Source organism: Lathyrus oleraceus, chromosome 6 (assembly GCF_024323335.1).
Source record: "Lathyrus oleraceus cultivar Zhongwan6 chromosome 6, CAAS_Psat_ZW6_1.0, whole genome shotgun sequence".
In the NCBI taxonomy this organism is placed as follows: domain Eukaryota; kingdom Viridiplantae; phylum Streptophyta; class Magnoliopsida; order Fabales; family Fabaceae; genus Lathyrus; species Lathyrus oleraceus.
Genome location: NC_066584.1, coordinates 464541636 through 464554314, shown reverse-complemented (window position 1 = coordinate 464554314; position 12679 = coordinate 464541636). Strand labels below are relative to the sequence as shown.

Here is a 12679-nt window from a genome sequence, read left to right as displayed (position 1 = left end):
GGTGCCATGATGTCATTCTTACAATAGGAATGTAAGTACAGATGAAACCCAAGTGTTTGAAACAAAGTGTCACAAGAAAGTAATTGAAAAGTCTCCAAGAAAAGCTCCTAGATGGGATCCTCTAAGTCCAAGTTGATTAAGTGCCATGACTTGTTTTTGGTCTTATGATTTTATCATGTTTTTGTTGATTTTATGAGTATGATAACAATAATATAAAGACAATATAATAAACATGCATGATTGAAGTACATACAATGATAATGATGAAGATGAGTACTTGAAATATAAATGACATAAAAGTAAATGCAATGCATAATAACAATAACATAAGGTTAGTAGGGTTAGGTTAACAAGCCAATATGATAAACAAATGAGTATAAAGGGGTTAGTAGGTTAGTATAAACTAAAAGGAAACATAATGTATCAGATGAATTCAAGTTAACAAGATAAGACTTCATCCACAGGTCAAATGACCAAGTTGTTTGAAGTAGGGGCAACATATCCATGCTTCAAAGTACCATGGATGAATACTTGAAGTATGGAAGATTTTAATCAACCCTAATCCAAACATATCATGACTTAAATGAATTTGATTAGTCCTTAAATTCAAAACCTAAAAAGTCCATCAAAAATAATCTAAATGAAATCAAACAAGTCACCATTAAATTCTAGAGGCAAAAATAAATGGGGTTTATGTTCAACACATTTGCAAAATAATAAAAAGGGAGGAGTTAAAAAATAAAATCAAAAGGATAATGAAATGGAAAATAAAATCAAGGTGCACATACTAGGGGTCGAACCCCTGACCTTGGGGTCATGAGGGGTCAACCTCATCACCCACTGGGCCACAAGCCCGGTTGTGATATCAAATCGCATTAACAGAATAAATAATAAAAATGAAAAGTAAATGAGATTCGTGCACCCAACAATTAATCAGATCAGGACACAGATTTGGTTTGAATTCAAAAAAATGCGCGAGGTAACGACCACGGTGTCATCTTCGACCTCGAATCATCCAAAAATCAAACCTCAAAAACACGTGTTTCTAGTCAGATTTTTCCATGGAATCATCTTCCCCAATCAAAAAACAACTAACATTCACAATCATGAGTCATTGATTGCTCTGGGTGTGGAGCTCTTATGCATGAACCAGATGAACAACCTTACCCTAATTTAAAAATTAAATGATGGAAATAGAGTAATCAAAGCTATAAGGTTAGGGTTAATAATCAGAGATGTATTTCGAGTCAAGTGGTAAGTTGTTTTAGAGATGGGGGTGAGTGTAACTACCTGATCAGAAGTTGCTCAGTGGAGTTTTCTGAAGGTTTGGCCCAGGTTAGGTGAGGCTTAGGGAAGGGTGATTAAGTGTTTGTGAAGCTTGAATGATGTATGGTGAATGTTTATGGGTGGTTGTTTGGGGTTGAAGAGCTCTGGAAATGAAAAGTCGGTGCTCTATTAATGGAGGTTTGGCTCAAATGTTCAGAATGTGTTTGGGGCCTTTTTCAGCATGGTTGGGTAGTGAACACCTTCACCTATTTATAGGGAAGGTGTGTGGATGGTTTGGGGGGAGTTTGTGGAGGTTTGAATAGAATTGGCATGTGAGTTGAAACATGTTTGGTGTTGACTTGGAGAACACTAAAACGGCTACCTTATATGGTTGTTTGCACTGCAGGCAAGTTTGTTTTGATCCCTAGCATGGAACTGGAGCAACCAAGGGTAATTAGAAGGCATGCTGCAAAATCTGCTTTTTGCCATTTTGGGCAAAAGCTGCTTTTTGCACATGGTATCGAGTTTTCTGTTTGAGGAGGGTTCCATGTGTAAGTTGACTTCCAAATCTACCACAATACCATTGGAAAAGTGTTGGTGAACCATTGGGATCAAAAGGAATGAGTTAGAGGACTTGGTATGTTGAATTGCAAAATATAACTGATGTGCATCTGGCTTGTACACCATGGCAAGTCAGCAACTTTGAACCAAGGCCGAATAAAATTGGCTCGTGCGTTTTGTTCAATTTTGGGAAATTTGTTCCTTACCATGAACTTGATTGAATGCAAAAAAACTATGTCAAAAGGGTCTGTGGTTTGGACATGGCAATGTGTCAAAGTAGTGGTCATGACATGATTTTAGGGCATGGTGGGCATGTTTAACCAACTTGACCAATAGCAAAATTGAACCCTTTCCTCAATGAATTAGGTCTTGGACCTTGAAACAAAGTTGAATAGTAAGTTAATTAGGACATTTGGCTCGACGTGGGATTTGAAAATCTTGAAAAATGAGAAAGTTATTGTCTTTGGAACTCCCCATAGGCCATTCTTGCCAAAATGTGACCAACCAACATGACATAATTTAGTGATTTTGTGATTTCTTGATTTCCAAGGCACAATGATGGATGTTTTGAACTCATATAATCATATCATGATGGGAAATGAAGTTGGGACCTTTTTTGAATGATTTTATGTCAAATTGATAGGTGGATCAAGTCATGGAAAGTTGAACAATCATGTATGAACCAAACACTTGTAACATGGATTGAATGGATGTTTAAATGGTTGATTTTGATTATAATGGTCATTAAATGATGTTGAATGAGTGGTAGGGTTATTGGATGGCCAACAATGAGCAAGTTCAATGATCAAGGGATCCTTAAACTAGGGTTTCTTTAGCCATAAGTTTCATCAAGAACCATGGTCAGATGAATTAGGATTTGAGATGTAGGGGTCAAATTGAGATGTTTAAAGGACATGAGGCATGAACAAACTCTGGATTTAAGGGGTAAATAATATCATGGTCAATATCCATGGTGAATCATGACTTGTACAAGCCAAAGGAGGGTCAAGAGCTAGGGTTTGGCCCTTGGATGACCAGATGAATCTTGAGGCTTCTTCAAAGGGGACTCACCACCCAAATTGAACTTGGGGAGTGAGTGATATGTCTTGAGTGATCCTCCAAGCTTTATGGGATGCTTAAGGATGTGATTGGGGTTAAGGTGGCTTAGGCACACCTCAACATGATCAGAGGATCTTTGGGCTTTGGATATGAATCTCATGCCTTGATTATTGTGGTCATCAAGTACAAATGCATATGAGATGATGTATATGAAATGTATGCTTAAGGTTTAGGGCTCAGAATATGATATGGGGTAGAGCAAATTTAAGGGATGATATGAGGTTACGTTAAGATACCTCAAAATTCTTTTTACGATGTTAAAGTGGGATTCCTTATGTGATGCTTGATATATATCACACATGCATACACTAAACATGATATATGGCCTACTCGGGGTTAGATAGAGTAAGGATATAATTATACCTATATACCTGGTGATATCAAAATCCACCCCATTCTCGTCTTTTTCAATTAGCACATTTTAAGCCATAGTTGTTGAAATGTTCCTTGAATTTTGCATATCGAACTTCTTGAGAAGCTCTATGCAATACTTCTTTTAACTTATGAAATTTAGTTCTTCAACTTCCTTGATTTTAAATCCTAGTAAATATGTGAGCTCTCCCATAAGAGACATTTCAAATTTACCCAGCATCAAACTTGCAAAATCTAGGCAAAGACATTTGTTAGTAGAAAGAAAAATAATATCATCGACATATATTTGAACTAAAAGAATATGCTTTGCTTTCCATATAATAAACAAAGGGGTGTCTTTTCAGTTTAAAAACGTAGTTAGGATTATCGTGATCCTCAAACCTAAGAGGTTGAAATACATATACCTCTTTGTTTATATAGTCGTTAAGAAAAGAAGATTTAACATCCATTTGATAAAGTTTAAAATCCAGGCATCAAGTGAATGCCAAAAGGAGTCTAATAGATTCTAGACGAGCTACAAGAGAATAAGTCTCCTTGTAGTCTATTCCTTCAGTATGATTGTACCCTTTTTCCATTTTTATTTCTTTATTTCTAAAAATTACACCATTTACATCCATCTTGTTCCTAAGTGCCCATCTAGTTCCAATGACGCTTTTTTCAACTTGGCGAGGAACAAGGTCCCAAACGTCATTGCGTTTAAATTGGATAAGTTCTTCTTGTATAGAAAGTAACCATCCCTCATCAAGTAAAGAATCAGATGTCGATTTAGGTTCAATCTATGAAATGAACACAGAGTAATTACATAATTTATTGACCTGAGATCTAGTACTTACACCTCTTCTGATATCTTCCAGAATTTGATCTAACGAGTTATCTTTTGCAATCATCCAATCTTGAGGCAGCTGGTTTGAGGTCTCTTGTTTTTCATATTGGTTTAAGGTTTCCTCTTTATCTTTATTAATGTCTTCATCCTTTGATTTGGGAGGAGGATCCTCTTTAGGACTTTCGTCATTGATAAACTTCTTCTATATCACACTTGAAACATCATAACAAATACCTTTCCCCGTCATTTGGGGTGAGGACTCATCAAATGCAGCATGAATAGATTATTCTACTAAATTTGTTCTATAATTTTATATACTATAAGATTTACTCATAAATGAGTACCCTAAGAATAGTCTTTCATCATACTTAGCACCAAACATATCAAGATTGTACTTTCCCCTTTTTTAAATGAAACATTCGCAACCGAAAACGTGAAAAGTTAGAAATGCTTTGTTTCCTACCTTTAAGTAACTCATAGGGTGTCTTCTCTGTGATGGATCAAAGACCACCCTGTTTAAGACATGGCATGCGGTATTAATCCCATACAACTAAAAGTACTTAGGTAAGCTTATTTCACTTATCATGGTACGGGCCAATTCTTCTAAAACATGGTTTTTCGCTCAATAACACCAATTTGTTGTGGAGTTCTCGGACATGAGAAGTTATGGGCAATCTCATTTTATTACAAAGTATTTGAAAATGATGGTTAACAAATTCACCATTGTGATCACTACAGAGTGTGATAACTTTCAAACTAAAAACATTTTGGACAAGCTTAGACAAATTAATGAAAGCTTCAAAAGGTTCATCCTTATGGGTTAGAAATAACGGCCAAGTGAATCTAGAGTGGTGATCAACAATCAGAAACCCGTAATAATTGCCTCCTAAACTTCTTCTCCACGAAGGGCCAAACAAGTCTAGGTGGAGAAGCTCGAGAGGTTTTGATGCCGAAATAACCTTTTTCAATTTAAACGACACTCTCATTTGCTTTCCGATTTGGAAAGCATCACATAATTTGTCTTTTGAAAAATTAATCTTTGGAAGATCAAACACTACATTCTTGGATGTTATTCATTTGATTAAGTCTAAATGCATGAGACTTAAACGCCTATGTCATAACCAAGAATCTCCACCCTTGGTGTCTAAGCACTTTGTTCCATACATGGGCACATCATCTAGATCAAGCATATAGACATTATCAATCCTATAACCCTTAAACACAAGGTCCTTACTTGCCTTATGTTCAATTAAACAACTTAAAGTATCAAAAACCACAGAGTACCCTTTGTCACATAATTAGATAATTATAAGTAGGTTGTGTTTAAGCCCTTTAACTAAAAGCATATTTTCAATGGCAATTATGGAGGGATTTCCCACAATACCTTCACCTAACATTTTACTTTTTTTGTTGTCCCCATATGTGACGTGACTGCTTTCTTTCTCATCGAACTTGATGAACATGGAAGCATCTCCCGTCATGTGTTTTGAACATCCGTTATCTAGGAACCATAACCTTTTTTGCGGAGACAAGACCTTCCTACAGACAATCAAATAGGAAATTTAGGTACCCAACTAGTGGGCCCTTTAGGTTATTTGAGGTACACTTAAGTATCCATATCATTTTATCATTGGAAACTTGCATGTTCCTAATATGACAAAAAGGTCTAATGTGACCCTTATCACCACAATAATGACAAATAGCTTTATATGAAATACTTTTTCTATTTCTCCTAGTGACATGAGGTTTTTTCTTAAAATTGGTGCCTTTATCACTTGAAGAGGTAGAACTAGTAGAAGATGGTGAAATAGCATGTGTTAACTATCCTTTGAGAGTTTGAATTTCAAGTTTTAAATTTAGACAAGTAACACACTCTACTTTTTCTATCTTTTCAACTAAAGTGTCAGAAATATTAAAACATTCATCAACTAAAGATGTGTATGCTTCCTTAAGGGAATCCAAAGCGCTATTAAGATCATATTTATCTCCTTTTCAAGTTTTAAAATCATATCTTTTTAGAGAGAAATTTTCTTAAAAGCTTTTATAGAATCCTCATGCATATCATAAACGCTTTCAACAATTCACTATATGAATATTCATCATCAAGATCAGAAGTATATATCAATGAGCTTTCACCTTTCATATGTGCCATCAAACATAGGTTGGAACATTAATCATCTGAACTTGAACAAGAATCTTAGAAGGAGCTCGCATCCTATTCTTCCCACGTGATATAGGCTCTACGATCTTTGGCGTTTTTTCCTTCCGTCTTATAGACTTCCTTATCTTTCTTTTTATGTTGTTTGGTGAGACTTGGACAAGTAGTTCTTGAATGCCCCGATTTTATGCACTCATAACACGTAACATCATCATACTTTTCTTGTGTTCTTTTTTAGGAGGGTGATTATTTTTTAAATTTACCAAACCATTGTCAAAATGCTTGAGCTTGTTTTTTTTCAAGTATCTATTGTAGCGTCTAACGGATTAACAAAACTCCTCTTCTCTAGGAGATTTTTTGTCAGAGTTATCACTTTCTTCCTTTGAGTTCTTCGCTTTAGATGATGAAGCATTCAACAAAAGATCAATTTTATCTTATTTCCCTTTCTCTTTCTTTTTTGACTTTACTTCTCTATCTGCGAGTCATTTCAATCCACTTTCATGCTCGGCTAGTTTCCCGAATAACTTTATGATATTCAAAGAACTAAGATCGTTAGATTCTTTTATAGCAATAACCTTTGGTTGTCATTCCTTGCACATATATGTTAATCTTTTGTTAGCACAATCTTTGTTAGACAAAGGTTTCCCAAGTTTCTTAGTTTATTGATTAAGTGGAGGAATCTAGTCAGCATGGAATCTACATATTCTTTGGGTTCCATACGGAATAGTTTGAACTCCTATGTGAACATGTTGATCTTAGAATCTTTTATGTAACATGTTCCCCCATAAAGGGCTTGGAGAGCGTCCCACGTACCTTTCGCACACTTATTATGTGAAATCCAGTAGAATAATTTCACGCTTAAAGCAGAGATAAGTGTGTTTCTTGCTTTCAATCATATGAAACATGATTGGTTTCATTATCTGTCTAATTCTTTGGGTGTTTAACAAAATCATTGTCGCTCTTAAGAATAAAAGGATCATCGATGACGGCTACCCATAGATTTTTTGTCAACTGATAGTAAATGTACATACATGTTCTTTTTCTAATAAGCATAATTCTCTCCTTTCAAAATAGGTTCTCTATTATACGCTCCCTTTGGATCGTCATCGCCTACCATATTCCCAAACTTTTTAGTCGCTTAGATATGATCAGAAGACTAAGTCTGAGGCCAATTGTTAGGTGAGAATATGGAGTAGAGAATCGGTCTAGAGGGCGTGAATAGACCCTTTTAAAAAAATTAACCGATTTTCCAAAAATAGGATATTTGAGGTTTTCAAAATGCACGGAAGTCTTAAAGCGAAAATAGAGATCTTATACTTATATTTAAATTTAACATGTTGACAAATACACAATTCATAAATTTCACTAATTTTTCAAAGACAATGGTTAATTGAGTAATTGTAGATTACACGAGATGTGTCTTGTATAATTGATTCAATTAATATCAAATTCTAGTAGCACTAATTTTCCAGAGTTTAATCCATACTAAAGTTCAATTAAGTACCAATTCTAACAAAACCTAATCTTATGTAATAAATCGCTACCAACTGAAATCAACGATAAACTATGATATGAATTGATAAGCTTTGCATGCAATTATCCCACAAAAATTAAAATGCAAGAGAGAGAGAGAGAGAGAGAGAGAGAGAGAGAGTACATCGGGATGTAAAGTAGTTCGTTGTTCGTCATTGCTTTGCCTACTCCACTCTTTAATGGTTTCCTATTGGAACATGTTTTCTTCCTTTTTATTTTTACAAATATTTCAAGAGTTCATACAATCACTAATCCACAACAATGTTGAGAAAAATAAATCTCATATCTAGATCTTGACTTATATACAGCTTAATGCCAGACTCTTCTGTGAAATCTTTACTTGATTCTCGCTTCTTGAATCTTCCAGCTTCACCAATTATCTCACAATCTTCGTGTGTGGAAATCAACCTTTGATCCCACCGATTTCTTAATCAATGAACTATTTAAAGATTGAGAAGAACACCACTATGTATGTAGCCTTCCACAAAGTCACTATCAAGGTCAGTTGGAGAGAATAACCTCCTTATTTTCACTGGAATTTGTCACCTCAATGACAACAACCTCAATCTTGCAAGCTTCTTGAAAAACCTTACCAAATCTTAAAGAACGATTAGTTTCAAGACAACGTCTCCCTCAATCAATTAAAAATCTCTCTTTATCAAGATCCAAATCAAAACTAGAGGTTAAATATGAAAGAATTTCTTTTTGCAAGAGTTTTTGAGTTTTCAAAAATGAAAGGGTGTTGATTTCACAAAATTACAATGTAGATTATGAAATTGCCTCTTTTTAAAATTAGATGACAAAATGAATTTATATGTGCTTGAGATTAAGCACAAAAGTGGGTGGAAAAAGTTAGTTAGATTCGAGTCGAGAAAATTTCATGATTTGAGTCAAATGAACAACTGAAGTGAAATAAGAAAACATAAAGAATTTGATCCATTTCTAATGTGATTCGAATCACCTTATAAATTTGATTCGAATCGTGAAGGCTCGTGATTTGAATCAAGTACAAAATCAGATTCTAGCCAATTTGGACAGATCCAAACCGATAAATGTGAGAAACTGTGTGGTTTGAGTCAAGTAGAACGTGTGATTTGAATCAAATGAGGCAAAGGTTGTCCAGGTCTGTCTGATTCGAATCAAGTGCAACTTGTGATTCGAGTCATAAGGTTGCCTCATTCAAATCAAGTTAAATGTGTAATTTGAGTTAGAGATTTTGAAACGTCTTTGTTTGCCTCTGGTCAATTATATTTGAGTCGAGATATCTACATGATTCGAATCATGCACATAAAATTTCAATTTTTCATAATTTGCAAAATACTTTAAGATTTTTCTTTCAACCTAACTTGAACCAACAACACATATGGTTCTTGTTCCACTAACTCAATCAATTGACTAAAAACATCATGATCAAGCTCAAATGTAACAATTGAATTATGCTTGCTAAAAAAATGAATCGATTTAAAACTTGATTCAAAGATGTACAATCATGAAGGAGACTCAATAAACAATAATAAACGAAATGAAAGCGACAAGAAAGTAATAAAATCATATAGGGGTTTTATCCGTAAATATATTAGGGACATGCAACTTCAAGATTGAACCTTATTGTAACGAGTTTGATTGTATCATGTTAAACTGATTGAATTATAGTTGATTCAATATTTTTTTTAGTTTGCAGTTTTTTATTTAAAATATCACATATTTACTTGTCATGGTTCAATCAAAATCAAAAAATAGTCCAGAGATATCATCGGTTCAATATCTACACCGATTATTAAGTATTTATACCAAATACATTAGTTAATCTTTCCACCTATTTCCTACTATAGTATGAATATTTCATCTAAAAATATTTATTTTACCTTCACAACAATTATATTAAAACATCAAAATATTAACACTCTATATGATATCTTATATGTTTATATTTGTCTCTCTCCTACTTTTAATTTTTTACACCACACACATTTCATAAAAAACAAAAATATTGAATTTGACATTAATATTTTTTATGTCCAAACATTTTTTCTCTCTAAGGAATTAGGGTAATTAATAGTTTCCTTAAGACGTGTGCATCATTGACTTGTGTATATTGAATAAAGTGATATAGCAATTAGTCAGATGCTAATAATTGGCAATTATTAATTGTGAATTTTTAATTTTATAGTCTATTTGTAAAGATATTTTATTTCTACTTTTCAGTTAGCTATAAATACAGTATATTAACAAGTGAAGTTTCTTCTACAATCACATTAACAAAGAACAGAAACCATATAAATTTCTTCACAAAATGGATCCTTCAGAGCAAAGTTGTGAACAATGGAGTTCACTTAGTGGATTTTACACAGCTGAGGAAGCTGATTTTATGGGTCAGTTACTTGATAACTGTCAAGTACCTGAACACAGTTATGGAAATTTCAATTTTGAAGTTCCATCTACATTATGGCCTGTACATGATGACTCCACAATAGTGAGCATGAATAACAGTGACCATTTTCCTCAAAATGTTGATCATAGTAACACCAATTTTTTGAGTTTTTTACAAGGAAATAACATCATATCTGATACAAATGATGGTTACAACTGTTTGAATGATGATCAAGTAGCAAACATTGGCTACATTTCCATGCTGAATGGAGATTTCGGCGCTTATAGTGTTCGACGGAATGATAGTGCACAGATAACTGAAAATAACACTGATGAAGAGTTTTGTCAAGAGGTTATTGGTGACAAGAATTTTCAGGCTCATGTGGAATGTGAAGAGGTACTGGTTTCTGAATCAGTGGAAGATGGTATTAACAACAACTTGGAAAAAACAGGAAAAAGATCTAGGAGTTCAATGAAGGTAGGATAACATAAATCTTGTTTATCTTTTTAAATTTAATCACTTCTTGTCTAAGAGACATGACACAGACACACAGATACGAAACACGACACTGATATTTATATATAAATATCATTATTAGTGTGTCTGGTCACTGTCGTCTTCTTTTTTAGAAGAATTTTTGTGTTTGATTTTGTATGGTTCTTCTGACCTTGATTTGATCATTTTGATTTTATTGATTATGTAGGTTCAAAAGAATAAGAAAAATATCAAATCTAGGAAGAAACCGAAGTCGGCTTTCGTAAGCAACCCTGAAGAGGATGAAAGGCTGGATCTTCAGGAGCCGATTTTGAGCTCCGAGGAGGATGACTTCAATCCTTCTCATAAGCTACATGAAGAAGGGTCTTCAATCGTAAACCGGAACGATTCAGCATCTGTGAAGTTAAAAGGAAAATCAAGATGTGATAGAGGTTCTTCCACTGATCCACAAGGTGTCTATGCAAAAGTATGTCTAGTAAATCCAAATGCGTTTTCTTAAACTATCATTGCTAATAATTCTATGGTCTTGAAATGTTGTCCAAGAAAGCTGTGATTTTGAACTCTTGAAGGATTAGATCTAAGTAGATTTTAATTTTGTATAATGCAGAAAAGAAGAGAAAGAATAAATGAAAGGTTGAAAATTCTACAAAGCCTGGTCCCTAATGGAACCAAGGTAACTTTCTCAATGGCAATTCAACTATAGTTAAACAATCGATTAAGAGCTAAAATTAATTAATTTTCTTACTTATGAATTATAGGTTGATATCAGTACCATGCTTGAGGAAGCTGTGCTATATGTGAAGTTTTTGCAGGTCCAAATTAAGGTAAAAACATGAGGATCCTCTATGAATCCAAACTTTACTTCAGTGCCAAAAAAATCCTTATCATATATTTTAGAAATATTGAGACTTAATTCATTTTCATGTTTGTTTATCTTTTGATTTCAAATGAACAGCTTCTTAGCTCTGATGATCACTGGATGTATGCTCCCATTGCTTACAATGGAATGAACATTGGACTAAGCCTCAACATTACACCAACCAAACTACCATAAATATTTAGCAGAAAATAAAATAGGATGCTACAGTTAAGGAGCTTAAGCTGCATGGTATTTTGGAACTTTGTGATTTTCTATTATGTTGATAGGTATTTAGTTATTCATTAGCAGTATTTATTTAATCCTAAGGATGTATAACCATGTGTATTTTTGAACCATGAGATATTATTTTGAGCTGATGTCATGACTCATTATTCATTGTTTTCTTGATTGTTGAAGTTTGTCTCAACTGTTTTACTGGCCTCTGCTCATTGGCATCTTACCTTGTACTAGTATACTTCAAGAATCCAAAATTAGTTTGTAATCAATAATACTGTCACAGTTGAATGAGTTTGCTTCTAAAATTAGTTTGGAATCCATATTATTGTCAAAACTGAATTTTGGAAGACTTGTTTGGAACCCATATTAGTGTCACAACTGAATTTCGAAAAACTTGACATTCTATCGGAAATGAATATAAGATTAACTTTGATATGAATGGGGATTTTTTAATGCACCGCATATGTTTCTTAGCCGACACGCGAAAATACTTAAATGTTTTTAGATTTCGAAGATACATTTTCGGATGTACCTCAAGTATAAGTGAACGTTAAAATATTTTAGAGATGCATCTAAGAAATAATGTTTGAGATACATCTCCGGAATGATTTGTAGTTTAAATCGCGTCAGAACCCTTACTCTCCCTCATTTCTCATATTTCTCAAAAAAACACTCCAAAGTCACTCAAATTCATTCTCATCAACAAGTCAAATATCAAACAACCAAGATCAAAGGAACTTCAATCAATATCATTCAACACTAAAGCAAAAGCAAAGTGAAAAATTGTAAATTTTTTTGATGTTTTGAAAAGTTTGAGTTTTTGTGTAAATGAGTAGAAATTGATGTATAAGTTTTTGTTTAGATGATTGATAGTATAGTATAAAA

The 12679-nt window shown here is 33.7% G+C and overlaps 1 protein-coding gene across 1 annotated transcript; it reads left to right on the top strand.

Moving 5' to 3' along the window:
- The first annotated feature begins 10105 nt into the window (after window positions 1-10105).
- LOC127092926 (transcription factor bHLH84) lies at window positions 10106-11939 on the top strand. The gene is made up of 5 exons (XM_051031821.1): window positions 10106-10680; window positions 10907-11164; window positions 11306-11371; window positions 11457-11522; window positions 11654-11939. The coding sequence occupies exons 1-5, from the start codon at window positions 10126-10128 to the stop codon at window positions 11750-11752; spliced, it is 1044 nt and encodes a 347-aa protein (XP_050887778.1). The 5' UTR covers window positions 10106-10125; the 3' UTR covers window positions 11753-11939.
- Window positions 11940-12679: the final 740 nt, after the last annotated feature.